Raw genomic sequence first — 18,326 nt, 5'->3', positions numbered from 1 at the left:
TAATTAAGCGGGATGATTGCTTGATCTCATAAATTTTTTGTTTCTTTTGAAGTTCAAAAAAAAAAATTAATTCTATAGCACATTCAAATCATGCACTTAGGATAAATTGCTTGCAGCATTGCATGAAGTGTGATGCAGTGCGCCTTTCAGTGATGTAGGAAAAGCTCAGTGCAAACAAAAGATAGTATAATCGTGTAGCATGAGAAAAATTAGAGCCTAAATCGTCTTCATTGCTTCTAGCCATAGGTTGGCACTTGCGACTACACGGGCTCATACTTGCTCTGCACTAATTTTAACTCTTTGTTGATGAGTTTTGCCTAAAAGGGGCAACATACCTGATAAAAAAAAAAAGTCTTCCTGAGTTTCGGCATTGTGTACATAGCTTTTGGCTAAACGCCTTTAGCCATAATTGAGTTGTCTTCAAAGCGACATATGCTTTGCTCGCCGCAGTATATATAGGATATAGGTGGGGTTCTAAAGGGGAGAGGGCATAAAGCGGGTGGGTGAGGCAACGAGCAAAGGTGTGTCAGCAGTGAGGATGTCGAATTGAAATAAAGGGGTGCTGCGCACAAGGCCAGGGGCACGGCCATCTGTCACTCACAGGTCAGGTAAGAGAGGGCTGCTGTGCACGCTGTTGACACGCCGGCTAACACACTGGCGTTGACGCGTGATTGACAGATGGCAGTGTCCCTGGCCTTGTGCACAGCACTCCTTTATTCTCAATTCGACATCCTCGCCGCTAACACACCTTCACCTAATGCCGCACCCACCAGCCTTAGGCCCTCTCCCCTTTAGAAGAACCCTGCCTGTGGTGAGGAAAGCATATGTCGCCTTGAAGAAGAGAAGTCCACTTGTCGAAACGTTGGCTCCTGCTTTCACCTTGTTCTCATTTTGTTCGTCTTGAATTTCCATCTCCCGCCTTCCCCGTGTTTTGGCCATACTTACATGACAGGCAGCAAGCGTCATTTGTTGCTTTAGTGCAGGCACACACAATGTGTGAGAACTTTGGCATGCAATGCGCATTCTTTTGAAAGCACAGTCAGAGGATGTGGCATCTCCGGCTGCAGTGGTGTCACGAACATGACCAGAGCCGTACAAATTCCAAATGGAACCATAGGTTGCTTGGGGGGCGCTCACTTCTAGTTTCCTGCTTAGTGTTCCCCCATTTTGCTTAAAAAGTTTCTGCTTAATATTTGTTCTTTTGTTGATTATGCTTATTCTCTATGTGCTTTTCACATTTAGATAGAAAATTTTAAAAAATTCCAGTAGTTATATATGCCATCATTAAAGGGATAAAGACGTGAGATAGAGCACTAGTGATAGACAAAGGGTGTGCATAGACATGAGTAGAGAGAAGGAGAGAGAGAGGGGGAATAGGATTCAGTGAATTTGCATGCATGTCAGTATGAACGGGAGTCAGTGCCAGTTTACGTGAGTAGGTACGAAAGTTTGTGACAGTGAGTTTGAGCACATGTGAGTATCAGTGCGAGTGACTGTCAGCAAGTGTGATTAGGCTACTATGTATGCGAGTGAGTGATGGTGAGTGGGAGTGGACGCAAGCATGAGTGGGGGTTGGTAAGCGTGAATGCAAGCGACTATAAACGCTAATGCGTGTTAGTGAGTAGAAGCGTGAGGGAGTGCACATGAGTATGGGCGAGCACACAGCCTACATAAATACTGGTGAGTCAGTATCCATGTTTTCTGCCAACCTATGGTTCTAGCTGACAGGGAGTACGACTGCGGAGCAAACAGACTTCCTGACATAGCTTGGACTCTTTCAATTTTTATGGTTGTCAACCTTGTGCTGCCGTTGCCAGATAGCATAGTTCTTTATTTGCTTCTGTGGCCCCCACGTGTACCAAGTTACAATGTGTCATAGCACCAGCACTATCACCAGAGCACAATCGCTAACACTGCCTTGAAACAGGTCACGCACTCCCACTGAACTGTCGATAAATGGTGTATGCTAGAACTTCTGTGGTCAGGTTGCAGACCTTTGTTTGCAACTTAAGTCGTGGGCTAGTTCATTCCACCAATTATGGGAAGTCTTCATGCTGAGCTGTAGAATCCTGTTGTGCCGTGAAAAAAAATAAAAAGAGGTTGCAGAGGCCTCGGGCCTGACTGCATGCAGCAGCAAATGACAGTGCACTGTTTTCTGTACAGAGCCTACCTGTGTTTCCCCCGTCTACCTTGTCCACCCTGTGCATTCCATGTGAAAGACAAGCGAGGCATGGCTAAGGGAGATTGTTTGAAGGGAAAAAACTTGGATTAGGGGAAAATTACATTTGTAATGCTTGGCTGTTATCTTGCATTCTCTATCTCCTTCTGCAGAACATTATCCGAAAAAATGCAATTACAGAAAGTACAAAAAAGGTACAGAAATCTGGGCAAATTGGGATGGTTGCATTCTTGTAACCTGTGTAGTTAAGCTGATGTGCACATTGCCGATGTACTTGCACACACTCGTTCAGGTTGTGTGATAGCCGTAAGTGTGAAGGAAGAAGAAAAGGTGCTGCTCATGCCACTCGTTGCAAGAGAGCACACAGCCGCATGTAGCCATCATTTCAAACACTGCAGCAGCAGAGGCACCATGAACTCAGCCATAGGTTGAGAGTAGCCTCTCAGCTTGGTGTGCGGTAGGTGCCAAAATTGGAAGTATTGGTGTCTACGTGAACATTCCAAATCGAATTTGAACTAAGCCCCATGGTGACGTTCAGTAGGCAGAGCATTGTAGGCATTACTCCACTCCACCATAGCCTTCGCAATAAAAGGTACTAAAGGACCGCGAAGGGGATCACAGGGGCAATTGCCAATAACTCTGCTTTTGCTGAATGCATTGAATTACTTTTTGCTTCAAAGTATTTCTGAAACAGTCTATTTTAATTTCAAATGCATTTCTGGACTTCTCTCATAAGTGGTTCAGGGTTCCCTCAAAGTTTGTTTTCAGAGCTTTGGGTATGACTCCAAAGATCAAATCAGCGTGTAGCGCATTTTTTAAAAAGTATATCGAAACTAAGCACTGAGAATGAGAACTTCATTGCCACACACTGCGTCTCTCTGTAGTGCCTGTTTAGCCTTGCACCTCCCCTGCACTCAACCTCCCAGCAATGCATCATACTGCAGGAGTTGGGAAGAGCTGGTTACTCTACACCTCGAATGTACAGTGCAATTTTTAGCTTTTTTGTAGGAGCACCTTCATGAGTAAACATTGGTTCAATGCTTATCCCATGTGCCTCTCCCTGGTATCTTCCTTTGTTATTGAATCTTTGTTATGCAGCCTGCAGAGCAGATGTGACGTGGTTGTTTGTTTTGGTACATTCCAGGACAGTCAGATGGACATCTATATTGGCGGTCTACATGACCGGAACCGAGCCCTCAACGGGGACCTTGTGGCTGTGAAGATCAAGCCACAAGAGGAGTGGAAGGCAGGTTTTTTTTTCCTCTCTCTTTGTGTGGTAAGGTGTAGGTTGTGTTTGGTCGCAATGTCGTCTGATCATGTAACATGACAAGTGCTTCAGAATCTTTTGTCAATGCAGCATGTGCCAAGCATTCTCAAAAAAATGTGCTGCTGTTCTTGCCATGGGTGCCATTGTAAAGAAAAAAATGCTGGACTGCTGTGCCAGTGATGAACGTTTCCTCATTTGGAAAGTCTCTGTTCACTATTCCTTTTAGATAATACTACAACAGATGGTGCAATCATACATGCACAGTCATCCTGAGCCATTTTGGCTGCTTCCACTCCTTCCCTGGCCCTCGGATCAGCACTTATGTCAACAAAATTGTGTCAGCAACAAAGTTTAGGCTTTCAACAGCAGTTTTTAAACTGCCACTTGGGGCCCTTTTTGTCCCTTGCAAACATTGTATGCAAGCTCATGTAGGCAGTCATGTAAACATAATCCCATTTTCATATGCCTCCACACACCTAAAGGAATGCATGCACTAAAACAGGCTTTGTGCAACTACTAGATTCTTTTCTACTTGAACTGAAATGCAAAAGGGTGTGCTTTTTTTTTTCTTTTGCCTGGTTTTATGTTGAATATTATGAGGTCTCAGGCATGCTCTTAGGACAAAGTATCAACAACACAATAGTGGGAACAGACCAAAAGGGCATTTATTGCACCTTCTATAATATAGCCAAGGTAGATGGCACATACAGGCAAACGGGAAGGTGTCTGCGGCACCATCCCACAGACGCCTTGCACATGCTGCGTGAGGAAGCTGAATCACAGGAGCCGCGAGAGCCGTGTGAGGACGACAACATAAGGGGATGAAGGGAGTTGAGCGTCCCTACATTTTACAAGTTGAGTAACTTTCATTTGCCCATGTCAATTTTTTTTTTTCTGCATGGTTTGGATGATGCAAGAAACACATTGTAGCACAACATTTAGTGGCTGAAGGGACTGTCTACCGTTTTTCAAGGGTATTCTATCTTGTAGCGTATCTTCTTAGAAAGCCTACCATTCGGAGTGTCTAAACGTACTATGATTTGTCTGAAAAGTGGGCGGAAATTTTTAAAACAATCTTTTGATCTGCGTGGTCTCTTAGAACTGTACAAATGCCAGCAACAATGATTACAGGACAGGATGGCAGTCTCGGAGGCCATGCTTCAATGCACCACTACAATCATTGCGACTCCATTCGTTTGCACAAGGCGGTGCTAATTTTCAATACAAGCTAGCAGGAAAAAAAGAAGAAATTACACTCATGCAAAGAAAAGTTAGCAGGAGATCATAAAATGCAATTTCAAGCAGTACAATATTATACCCAAGCAAAATTACTCTCCTTGCATGGCTTTTTGGTTACGTGACGGTACACAGATTGTTTCCACCATTTCACCATCGAGCAACACCACTTGTCATTCTTGCAGCATTTTCAGGGCCAAATTAAAAATATAATTCCTTGTTTATGGGATACAAGCAAGCTCGTTTCCATCAGTACAGTCAAACCTCGTTAATACGTAGTCGGCTGGAAACGACGTTTAGGTACACACTAAACGTTGTACTAATTAACTGCCAGTGCCAGCTTAGAAGCTGTTTACCGGCCGGTAACGAACTATGTCATGATGCTCTCAAACGCACATGCTCAGACAGGCTTTATTTGTAGTTGGGCAGCAGAAAATCGGTGATCTTCACTTGCTGCCATGGTGGCCTTGCCGCAACAAGTAGTGACTTCGTCGCCTTCTGGTGCGAAGACCGCATCAGCCGGCACAGGTCGTCTGCTCAGTAAGCGGCCAGTCGTCGAGGGGCGATTCGACCACAGCCACCCGAAGTGAACGGACGTGCCGTCAGCGCTCTCCGGGCCCCGAAATCTTCCCGAAGAGAACGTACGCGCCGTCGGCGCGCACTGCGAACCGATCCGACATGAGCTTTGCCCGTCGCCCCCTGCCCCGGCGGCCCGAGGCGTGAGCTTTGCCCGTTGCCCCCCGCCCGGGCCTCCCGAGGTGCCGTGCGCTGTGTGTTCCAGTCACCACGAAATACGCACGAATCCCCTCCGTTTGCGCCGCTGCTGACCACTAAACCTACATCCGAACCTTTTTTGGACCGTATCGATGTCGGAAAGTCTGCTCCTGGCCAGCCGCCACACTGGGTCTTGCCTCGCTAGAGGCTAGGCCAGTCACTGGTAGCACACCCACCCCCAACAGCCATGGAGGTGCAAACGCAGGGCGAAGACCTCGATCCGACAACGTTCAGACCCAGTGAGTGGGCCACAATACTCCGCGCGTACAAGGGAGGCAAACCAAGCCCGGAAACACTAGTTGTGCCTCCTCATGCAGCCCCTGTTCGAGATAAGCCTGCCGCACCCGCCGTCGGTGCTCCGGCCGACACTGCCCCTGCGACCTTCAAGCCGACATACCGTGCTCAGCAACAACAGCTGCACGTGACGCACGCAATCGCATTGCGAAGTAAGCAACCTGCTTCACTCCCTCCCGGCACTATAAGGGTAGTCTTCCGACAAAGAGGAGGCCTCGCTTTGAACGGAGCCATGGCGCAGCCGCTCTTGAAAGCTCTGCGAGTCACCGCCGCTGACCAGGACCTAGGAGAGTTTCACCTCCGGATTCACCCGACGAATAACACCTTCACGGTCGCTACACCTCACGAGTCAACGGCCCTTCACCTCGTCCAAATCAAGGAAGTGGTCCTTCAAGAAACCAGTTACCCCGTCGCCGCCCACATGGCACCACCGCCTGCTGCTGCGCGCGGAGTCATCTCGCAAGCCTACTGGGTGGAAACACCGGAAGAGATGCTACAAGACCTCCAGACTCGCAACCCGGAAGCTGATATCATCGCAGCCCGCAGAATTGGTAGGACCCTTTCCATATTGATCACATTTGCGCATAGCCCAGTCCCTAGCACCATACGCTACAGGAGTGTAGTGCATAGATGCACGACGTACAAGGAAAGTCCAGACACGTGCACAAACTGTCGTCGACCGGGCCACAGATACGACATGTGCCCCCACCCCAAGAGTGGTCTCTGCCCACGGTGCGGGGACAAGCATGAGCCGCAAGATGTTCCCTCCTGCATCCCGATCTGCATTCTCTGTGGGGGGCAGCACCTCATGGGCACCGGCTCGTGCAAGGCAAGAAATGCCGCCACCAAACGACTTAGCCCACCGCCCCAGAAGTCAAAGTTCCCTACCAAGAAGGACTTTCCCCCGCTTAGCACGACCCTCCCGTCTACCTCTACATGGGCTTCCAAGGTTGCCAAGACGAACATCATGACCTCCCAGGACTCGGACGTGAAGGCTCTGCGGGATGAGGTAAGGGAGCTGAAGGCAGCCCTCTCTACCTCCACCCCTGCTCTACTCCCCGCTCCACCATCCCCATCTTCTTCATCCACCCCGTCCGACCAACCTCCTCAGAAAAAGAGGAGGCCTGATGAGAGCCCAGTCCAACCTATAGACCTGCAAGCCAAATTTCAGGACCTCGCCCAAAACCTAGAATACAAGTTCACAGAGCGCATTACTGCACAGGTCACTGCGCAGTGCCAGACTATGATTAAAGCTACCATTACCGGTATAATAGAGAGGGTCATATCTAGCATCATGGCCAAGGTTGAGGAGCGTTTAGCTAACCTTATGCCTGGACTCTCAGCGGCCTTTCCTCCCGCAGTCCCACCTTCTGAACTCCTCCTTCACCCCGCCACCCTTCAACATGGCTCCTCCGAGGCACCATAATTCCTTACAAATTATTCAGTGGAATTGCAGGGGCTTTCGGCGAAAGCACGACCCTCTGCAGCAGATTATCACCAATTCTTTGTCCCCACCAGACATTATCGCTATCCAGGATGCCAATGTTTGCAGGCAACTGCCAGGATACGCTGTTATCCCCTCTGACTCCACTGATCTTCCTCGGGTGGTTACATACGTCTGTAACACCTTGCATTACGCGGAGCACGACGTTACCTCCCCTATTGCTCACACCTTCATCGAAATTTTATCCCACCACCCTGCACAATCTCCCCTGTTCATGCTTAACTGCTATCTTCTCCCACGACAGCCGATTCACCTACTTGCTCCACTCCTCAAATCAGTTACCCAAATGGCCGGATCAAACCCCCTACTGGTTGCCGGTGACTTTAACTGCGCTCACGTGGACTGGGGCTACTGACGCACCAACCACAGAGGCACAGTTTTATGCAATAATACGCTATTACTTCACCTGACCATCTTTAATGATTTTAGCCTGCCTATGCGGGTTGGTAGCAGTGTTACTGCCGATACTAGCCCAGACCTCACGCTTGGTAGAAACTTGGCTGGCCTACCGTGGAAAAGAACGCAAGCCACACTAGGCGGCGACCACCACCTGATTCGCATAGCGGTGAACTATCGCCGACCTCAGCGCAAATTTACCGCTAGGCACACTAATTGGGATCAGCTCCGTAAATTTAGGCAAGCGCAGCCAGCACAGGGCCCCTTCGACCTAGACACCTGGACTACTCAGTTACAGAAAGACAATCGCCAACATACCCAAATGCTCGATACTACCCCAGACACCCCCGTTATCGACATTAAGCTCGCCCACCTTCTTGAAGCTCAAGAGAACGTAACGCGAAGGTGGAGAACTCAAAAGCACAACAGGAAACTAAAACTAAAACTCACCCAGCTTCAATCCCAAATAGAACACCATAGTGCCACTCTTTGCAAAGCTAACTGGGCTCAGGTTTGTAACGGCCTCCGAGGCAATCTCTCCACAACCCGCGCTTGGCACCTGTTACGCCATATGCTCGATCCCACGCAATCTAAAACTCAGACGCGTCTTAGCATTCGCCGCCTCACTCATAACCATTGGCAGGACACCGACGCCTTCCTCGCGCAGGTGAAATGCACCTATACCACCCCAGGTCCTCCTTGCAAACATCCCAAGTACACGGGCTCACCCCAACCACAGCTTGACGCTCCTATTACAGAATCTGAATTTCGCGCAGCCCTATTGAAATTGCGCAATACCACACCCGGGGAAGATCAAATTACGAATGCTGCCATCCGAAATCTTGATGATGACTCCATATCTCACCTCATTACCTACTTTAACGAGTGCTGGGAGGCAGGTACCCTGCCTGCCTCCTGGAAGCATGGAAATATTATATTTATCCCAAAACCCCACAAGCCCATCACCCTCGAGAACATCCGCCCCATTTCTCTTACATCTTGTCTCGGTAAAACCTTTGAGCATGTAATCCTTGCCCGACTGACAACGTACATGGAAGAAAAACACCGTTTCCCCCACAGTATGGTGGGCTTTCGTGCGCATCTATCTGCACAAGATGGCCTACTTCAAATTACGCACGATGTGCTTGATGATACCATCCCCCATCTTACTAAAGCCATCCTGGCGGTTGACCTCATTAAGGCATTTGACAGAATTCGACACGCTGCCATCTTACGGGAACTGCAGGAACTACAGGTAGGCCCTAAGACCTACAACTACGTTCGCGCCTTCCTCTCTGGCCGCACTGCCTCCTTGCACATTGATCAGCTCAGCACACCCTCTTATACACTCGGTGAATTTGGAACCCCGCAAGGCACGGTCCTCTCCCCCCTTCTATTTAACATTGCTCTCATCCCCTTAGCCCAGAAGCTCAATCTCATCCCCCACCTAAAGCATACTCTGTACGCTGATGATATTATTGCATGGACTACTAATGGCTCAAACGGGGAAATTGAGGAAACTCTACAATTAGCAGTCGACACGATTTCCGCTCACGTATCATCTATCGGACTCGAATGTTCCCCCTCTAAGTCCGCGCTCCTCCTAATTAGACCAAAATCTGCCGCTGACTCACCCATACAAATCACTTTACAAGGATCCCCCATCCCCATCACTCCCACCCTGCGCATACTTGGCCTCTACCTGCAGGATTCCAGATGCAATGACCATACCCTTAAAACAATCAAGGCCTCCACGCAATCAGTGTTGCAGCTTCTGCGCCGTGTATCTCCCCTGCAGAAGGGTTTAGACGAAGCAGACAACATGAAAGTTGTACATGCTTTTACGCTTAGCCGCATTCTGTACGCCACACCATATCTCAAGCTGAACTGCACGGAAACCGAGCGCATGAACGCCATGATCCGCCTTGCAACTAAGGCAGCCCTCGACCTACCTCGCAGTACTAGCACAGCCAAACTCCTTGCACTAGGCATGCATAACACGCTTCCTGGACTAGTTGAGGCGCACCTTCAGACGCAGTATTTAAGACTTGCTGCAAGCGCCACTGGCCGCCATATCCTCGCCTCCCTTCGCATCAACATACCCGCTAATCAGTCAACCCTTATGGCCATTCCGCGACACATTCATACACCCCTTGTAGTGAAACCCCTTCCTCGAAATGTCCATCCCCAGTATCACATCTCTCACCGCGTAGCTCGCGCAAGTCCCCTCCACAAGTATTACGGACAAGTCGAGAAAGCCATCTGGGTAGATGCCGCATGTACAACGCATGAAGCTGTAGCAGTTGCTTACAACCCAACCTTACCCCGACCCCTAACTCACCATCTTCCCTCTGGCTCTACACCTGAGGAAGCAGAGGAGACCGCCATCGCCTTAGCCCTTGCCCTTTCGGATGCTGAATACATCTTTAGCGATTCACAGACTGCTTTGTCCAACTTTGCCAGAGGCAGAATTCACAACCCTGCCTGGAACTTGTTGAACATCCCCACCCAGAATTTACCACGCAGGGTTGAGCTCCGGTGGGTGCCAGCTCACTCTGGGAACCCCGGAAACGAGGCTGCCGATAAATTGGCCCGAGGTTTAATTTGCCGGGCTCAGGACAGCCTCGATCCGGGTTTCTCGAGGGAGCGGGTACACAGCTTTGCGGAGCTCACACAAATACCCCGTTTGGACCGTCGGACTTACCCTCCTCCCCACCCCTCCCTGGCGCACTCCCAACAGATCCTCTGGAGACGCCTCCAGACCCGCTCTCTCCAATCCCCTCAGCTGCTATCCCACTACTGTGGCATCTGCCCTACATGCTCCCTACGCGGAGACCCTCACGCCACACTCTCCGACATCCTTTTTGGCTGCCCTGCCGATCCTTCCCCGCAGGGACAGCCCGCCATCTCAAGCTGGGAGGACTGGGAGGTCCTGCTCTCGTCTACGGACCCGACATCGCGGGTTACTGCGGTGGCTCGGGCTGCTGACGTCATGAACAAAAGGAGCATGAACGTCTCGACGTAGTGCGAGACCGTGCGGTGGTCCAGGGACCCAGAGGAGTCCAAACTCACTTGCTATCAATAAAGTTTTTCTGTCTGTGTGTTGCCGCAGCATCTTTGAACTCGGTAAGGCTGCGAGCAAGATTGTCCATGAGGCCCTGCTTCTCTGTGAAAGCTCACATGACGTCCAAAGCACACTCTGTCTCAGATAATGAAGGGCCGTCATCCACTTCCGCATCGTCGTTGTCATCACTTTCGCTTGAAGATGGGTGAGATGCAACAGTGGCAACAATGTCGCTCTCCAAAAGCTCCGCTTATGTAACAATGCCGACATCTCAATAACATAAACATGAGACGCTGCAGCAAAGACCGTTGAACACCACGACTGCAAACACACTGGCGAAATGAAGAAAAATAATTCACGCAGAAACTTCTCTGGGAGTTGTCTAAGCATATGTAAGCATTGTGCCACTTGCTCATCTCCATGCAGCCTGGTTTCATTATCAACGTTATGAAACTTGATCCGGCCAGCACAAGTGACAATGCTGCCGCGACATGAACTGGTGCAGATGGCGACACAAGGTGCATTGATAACGGAAGCAAAGTACTGCAGGTGGCAGCGCCCGGTGCGCTGATGACGTTCCGATCATCATAAGCCGTTATCGCTCATTAGCACATTATCTATCCGCGTCGAACCGTTATGAACCATGACCAAATCTACACCAGTGGCGCCTGTGTATATGGAACGGCCGCGCGAACCCTATCTCCGCGATCTGCGATGCAGACTGCTAATAGTTCGTCTGCTAATAGCTCCGCGCACTGCTTTTGCACTGCTGTGCGCTGAAGAGAGACGTGCGGGCCCACATCTTGAAAGTGATCTGTGAAAGGCGCAGGATGCGGCTTGTGCCGAGAACTTCGTTAGCGCTGTGTTCTCGCCACCTCGTTCGCGTTGAAGCGACAGGCAGCGTGAAGGTACAGTCGCTCGCTGCTGCGGATTTTGTCTTGAAAGTGGTCGTCTTATGAGACGGACAGATGGTGGGACATTTTTTTCATTGGGTAAACATGAAAATGCCTACGCATTAAAAAAAATGTGCTTGTGCATGGTTACTACTTGGATTAGATTGGGTTCAATGGCGACAGTGAATTCACACCCCTACCGGCAACTTCTTCGTGTTACTGGAAGCCAATCTACAAGGCCATGCTTTTGTGCGCTGCAATCGGCAACAGTTGTATGATCAGGAAATAAGTCATGGTGGCCATGTTTTAACGTCACTATCGCTGGTGGCTGTTTTCCAGTTGTCGCAACTCGAGAATCAAACGTCTGCACACATGAGATTTTGCCGATTTTGTACCTGTGCTTGTAGAACGAGGAAGAAAATAGTATGCACTAACTGTTTGGTGGGCACTGAGCGACTACGGCAGCGGTCAGCCAATACGTGGGGTTCAGTGGGGGCTGGGCGGGGGAATCTTCACGACTATGTTTCAGGGGGGACACACGGGTCTCAGAGACCAAAAAAAAGAAAGAGAGAGAGAGAGAGAAATTTGTTTTTTGAAAGTGGTTATTTTCGTAATATACAAACACAGCCATATGTTCTGACCAAGATTCCCGCGTCATGGATCAATATTTTAGCCACAACATCAATTTATGTAACCACCGTGAGCTATATTTTGACAGAAACACGCATAAAAATGGGGCTTTTTTCACACCACACTGCTGCTGAATGATGTATGCTGTCGCAGCGATCTTCGTTGCATTGGAAAGAAGTACTTCTCTTCTTTGATTTCCCGCCACATTTTTGTTCGTCCCCCATTTGCTATTTAGAAATACTGCACAAAGAAAATCTCAGCGTGTGACCCCATTCGCCCATTCAGTGCATGTGACCAAATAAAGTCCTGCGATTGGCTTAGGCAGCTGGTGTCTGCTGTGGTGCATGGACGTGCTTGAAAAGCCAATGCTTCCTTTACTAGATGCCCGCCACGTTGCTTGCTTTCGCATTAGGGGGGGGGGGGGGGGGGGCTCCCTTAGTTCTGCATAAACTCTGTAAGGCAGTGCTCATTGCCTTTTCAACTTCCAGCACATAGATAGCATTGGTACGCAGGGGGCATCTGCTAGCGAGCGTTCTCGCGGGCGTTTTTTTTTTTTCTATGTTCCATCATCGCAACTGTTTGCCCACATGTTATATTATGCAGCACGGTTCTGGTAGATTATACATTTTGTTTATTTATTTATTTACTTACTTGCCCTCAGGGCTTTTGGCGTGTTACAGAGGTAGTGGGTACATGGCTGAACAAGAAAGAATCTAATGTTACGGATGAAATCAAAGAAAAACAAAGCACACCCATACAGAAAGCACGTAGTGCAGGGCGTTTAAAAAAAAAAGAACATTATACATCTTATCAGCTTTGTGTTACTGTTCAAGATTTTTTTAACTATGCGGCAAATGCATTTTTTCAAAGCACACTAGATAACTGGCTACCTTAACCTACGCTTTTCAGTGGCATGCACAGCAACATGTATACAATCGACACACGCACACTAAAATAAACTTGGGCCTTACATTTTAGCTTGTGATGTTGGTGCCTCCACCAATGCACTAGCCGTCGGGAGGTTGTCAAGTTTCTGCAGTCCATTGCGTGTTGCTTCTGCTTGCTCGCCGGCCGCGCTAGGAACGAAAGAGCGCTTAAATGCAGTTTGTTTTGAAGTGCTGTTTGGTTGATCGAGCTCATTGATCGCACAGAACACAATTGTCGTTGTGTAAACAGGGGAAGTTAACTTATGTGGAGTTCGCACTGCCAGCAGTTCAAGGAAGAATTGCTACATTTCGCGTCCACTGCCACTCTCTCTCTCGAAAGAGAATGCGTAAAACCACGTGCAGCATTTGCGTTCGGCAGCATGTCTCTTGGAAGTCGCACGTAATTGCTCACGCGTATTGAAGTAGTGATGCTTTCGATCGGGTCACGCGTGCTTATAGCAATGTAGCACAGGTCACTTTCAGAGAGAACACATTGCTCACATGAAGCAAAGTGAAGTTTTTTATCCCAGCCCTAAAGAAGTTTGGCACTAAGGATGGCCAGGCTTGAGGCATTCATCTTCTTCGTGGGAACTGAGCACGTTCATTTTTTTACGCCTATAATGACAAGATCGATGGCCGTCAGTGTATCGTTCAAATGCCCTGCCCGAGAATTATCACTGCAGCGGCAAAATGCATAGACATTTGAGTCTACATTTTAAGAATTTTTCGTGAAATAGGTTTGCACACCAGCAGCTTGACAGTGGCGTGTCTGTCGGTTGTTCGCAGTGCATAGTTAGTGAAAAGTGGCTTGATAAACTTGGTAGTTATGAGATACAGAAGCCTTCCTCTGTGAATGGTGTCTGTGTTGCCGCATCCCAGAAGTGGTAGTCCCACGAGGAGTTTGACACTCCTTTCCACGCTAGCCTTGAGTGGTATTGAGAAGGATTTTCTATGCACGAGCACGCTGTCAACAAACTTCCTGAGGCATGTCAGAAGTTTGACCAGTTCTTGGCTTGGATACATGAGCCCCCGGTGGTCTTGATGTGCAATAAGGCCAAGGACGGGTGTGTTCACTTTGGTTGCTTGCAGCAATGCAATGCATTCGGCACAGGGGATGTTTTCACTCACCACTCTCACAATGAATCCTCCGACCATAGCCACGCTGCCACATCTGGATTTGACGCACATGGCATGTCTGAGAGGCACTTTTCTTTTAGCCTATTCACCACCGCGTCTAAAACTTTTTCTGCAGTACTTGTAGTCTTTGTGGGAGTCTGATAGACTGGTAGAAGCTGTGCCAACAAAAATGATGTCGAACTTCTCGTGTTGTTTTGTGCAAAGGAGGCAACAATGCCGGTCTTGAGCATCTTTTCTATTCCACACACTGCGCTTTTCACATCCAGGGCATCGTTGCAGCCAGAGCTACGCCGTAGAAATCCAAACATGGCCTCTATAGGGGTCACTTGAGAACTTGCGCATAAGCACAAATTTAAATTTCTTGTCAGAAAGAAGGAACCAAATAGATTCCATGTTTGACATTGTTGTAAATATGAGCGCATGGTGCGTTTCCTTGCTCAAAAAGTTTTCCGTGTAGCTTTTAGTTTTCAACTGCTCAGTGTAATAAAGGAACTCGCCCTCAAGCCGATCCAGCCTTGGATAATCAATTTCAGAAAACTGACTAGCATCTTCGTCATTGCGATGGATGTGCTGCTGAAGATTGCTCACATCAATGCATGTGAACCACTTGTGGAAGGCTTTCATGAACTCAGCCATCGGCCTCACAGATGCATACTCAAAATTGCAGCTGTGACCTGCCTGATCCCTGAGGTATTTGAGTGCTGTGGTTACTGCAGGAGAGAATAACTGCACAGCCGTCTTCACATCCATTTTTTCAATATTTGAAGGGAAAACATGATTCCTTGTAAGGAACATGATTAGCCGCACTGTTGACTGTCTTTGCATCTTGTAGAACATTTTGATGTACTTTGATGAAAGTTGTTCTCACCAAATTCCTTGGCCAGGAATTGAGACCTGATGTTCTTTATAACGTGGCTCCGATTGAATGTGAAAATATATCCATTGATGGATCTGCCAGATGCAGTGCATGTGTTTTTGCTTCTCCTCCACTCAGAATTTCAATAGCTGTTACCTTGATGTTGTGGTTGTCGGTTACAACTCTGGTGATGTCAAAACCAATGCTGGCTGTTTTGATGACGACGTGACGAATGACCTTGGTGAGCTGGTCCCCAGTGCAACCTTTGGTGAAAAAATAACCTACAGGGATCTTGTATTTTGCTTGCAGGCCACAAAGCAGAAAACATAGCAGTGAATTCGCCAGATGTTCACCTTCAGCTGCAGGAGCGAGGTACTCGAGGTCAGGACCTAGGACGACATCACCAACGAACGCATCCCTTTGCTTATGGTAGAGCAGCTTTTGTTTAATTCTCATCTTGTCTACAACGAGGCTACGTACTTTTGACGGTGGTGTGTCCAGATTCTCAAGCTCCGCTTCCAGGCGGGAGCAACCCAATTCGCTGAAACCGACTTCACTGGACACAGTACCGAAATATTTTATAGCGTTGTTCTGCTAGGAAGCTTGAGAAGCTCTTCGCACCTCAAGTATTCGTAGACTTTTATTGAGAGGTATCGCATTACGATGCCATGCCTGATTGTTATTTCCGACCAGCGTGATGTTTTCTTCTTATAATTTATTACTTGGATCAGAAGCAACACTGCTTTTGCCATCCCCTCCTTGGCGTCAGCCACAACGTCGAGAAATACAGAGACATAGCACTCTTCTTTCAATTTTTTAAGTTCTTCTTTGGAGGCGTCTACAGGTCTTCACAATTGATTATTTTGTGCTCACAGCACACATCCCTTTCATCGCCATCGCTTTCTTTCTACAAACACGCTTGACATGTCTGAGTCCCATTTTGTTTGCTTCTTGAACGAGTGTAAAACCTTTGTTGGTTGCCTTTTCTTCTTACATGCAAACTTCAGTGAATCTGTTAGAGCGCTCTGGTCTTCTGTTTGTGTGTTATTCTCCTCCCCTCCAGAAGGCTCTGAAAAATGTGTTCCATTGTTTTCTGAGTTAACTTGCAAACCACCAGATGGCAAAAAACCAATCGGAGTAGTACAGCCAGAGCTCCGATTAGGCACTGATTCCTCGTTTAGTGTATCTTTGCAGGCTGCCACGCCAAACAAAAAGTTGCTCATAGCGGGTCATTCTTGGTTTCGCTGGACAAGTTCCAAACTGCAGCCGGGAACAGCTATTGGGCAAAATTATATGGCAGTTTCAGAAGGGCTCTTGTTGTTCTATTAGAATGTGAGGACGGCTGCCCATCAGTCGATTTAGGCACCACTGGCCTCCTTGAAGCCCTTCAGCTTAGCGAGAGCAGGGGAAAAGTAAACATGTCCACAGTAGAGATTAGTAGGAGGCGATTGAAAGATTGGTGGAAGAAAAGTAGGGAAACGACAGAAAACAAAGACATACAAAAGCGAAGTTTGCAATAGGTGGTCAGAAAATTTGTTGGGCGAGTTTGTATTGGTTTTTTTCATCTTTAACCTGCGTAGGACATTGGGCAGTATAATAGCAAAAGCTTGGTGGCGCAACCCACCGCCCTGTTACAAAGGGGACGCTCATAACATCCACATATCCATCCGGAGAAGAGAAAAGGGAGAGGGCACGGAACCAAGTTTACTTGACCACGCCATAGAGTTTCATACAATAATTGCGAAAGGGAAGTCTGGCGCTACAGTCGTTCTACCACCATGGGAATGATGGGAAGTGCATAATGTTATGAGGCACCCTCCGTTAGACAGACGCTCCGCAGTGTGGTGGTCACGAACGATGATTGACCACCGAGCAGCTGTGCTCGCTGGTGTTTATTGGTGTGGTGACCAATGTTGTCTGCCAAGCCAGGCCACCGAGCCTGGCAGGCCAACGAAAATTATGCCCGAGGGGGCATCACATGCTTGTTACACCCCCTTACCCCCTGTTTGTTTCTTTAATTAACTAAAAAAAACGAACGTCCATGTTCAGAGCATAAGGCTCTGCTGCCGTCCCAGACATGTTGACGGTGCCCACTATCCAGGCAAGTAACGGTCCGGTGGCCTCCGCCGTCGAGTACTCTGCCTGGGCACCGATGTTGCCAGATTGGGTGTGGCAACGCCGGGTGCTGCCTGAGACAGCCTCGCTCCATCCGGAGGGTCTGCATTGGTTGGCCTTGGGAATGGCGATGGGCTCGTCACCAGCCTAACTGTCTGGTCTTCGTGTTTGTGGATTCAGACGTTCTTGTGGCTTTGTGTAAGGTGCTATACAAGTGTTACTGTCATAAATTTCAGCGCAATCTATGCTTTACGAAGTGGAGAAGATGCCACGATCACATACAATTGCTACAGCAAAACCTTGTTAAACCATACCCATATAAACAGTAGTTTCATTTTAAAACTAATAAAGTCAAATCCTCGATTCACCAGCCATTGAACATTATGTGTTTTATGTCCGCATAAACCATACCAGCTTATTGCGTACGTATCGGTTAAGTGGGTTAAAAAGTGGGCGATCTCATGCTATTTTGGTTAAGCAGTACTACCGTTTAGTACGTACTTTTTCCGAGCTCCGGCCAACTACGGTTTAACGAGGTTTCACTGTATTAATTGCAATGATTGAGCTTGTCCAGGTGGCCAAATTGAAATGCGCCAAGCGTCTCAAGGCACTGGCATGGCCGCGATAAATTCATAAGGGCATTTCATTTGCTTGTCGATACATGCATCCGTGGCTTAATGGTTTCAATATCAGGCTTCTGTGCTAGAGTTCCTGTGTTCGAATCCTTTTGTCGGGCAATTTTAATGATGTTTATTTAATTGTTTATTACGCAGTACATTGTTGAAAATGGCGCGTTTACAAAGTCCCATAGCCGTTTGAAGCCAAAAGGATAAAGTTGAGGCAAATCTATGTGCTGCCCATAATTCCCATGCTGGCACAACCGCTCTCATTGCAGCTCCCGTAGACACTAGCGCCAGAGTTCCCTCTAGTAATTATAGTATGAAACTCTATGGACCACGCGGCAAGCATCTAGTAGAGGAGGCAGTAGAAAACATGGAAGAAAGAAAATACATGTTGTAAAAGTAAGCAAACCGTGATGCCACTTTGAAAGCCAC

At 48.2% G+C, this 18,326-nt stretch overlaps 1 protein-coding gene across 2 annotated transcripts in view; it reads left to right on the top strand.

Annotated features, from left to right (window-relative positions):
* The window catches only part of LOC135918462 (DIS3-like exonuclease 2), a 266,232-nt gene that overhangs the window by 95,037 nt on the left and 152,869 nt on the right, over positions 1-18,326 (top strand). For both annotated transcript variants that reach the window (XM_065452101.2, XM_070533505.1), the window contains one exon: positions 3,324-3,425. In XM_065452101.2, the coding sequence (XP_065308173.2) occupies positions 3,324-3,425 (102 nt within the window). The remainder of the gene's footprint in view (positions 1-3,323; positions 3,426-18,326) is intronic.

The sequence above is a fragment of the Dermacentor albipictus genome, chromosome 2 (assembly GCF_038994185.2).
Source record: "Dermacentor albipictus isolate Rhodes 1998 colony chromosome 2, USDA_Dalb.pri_finalv2, whole genome shotgun sequence".
In the NCBI taxonomy this organism is placed as follows: Eukaryota; Metazoa; Arthropoda; class Arachnida; order Ixodida; family Ixodidae; genus Dermacentor; species Dermacentor albipictus.
The sequence above is the reverse complement of the archived record's forward strand: the minus strand, read 5'-3'. Positions and strand labels throughout refer to the sequence as shown.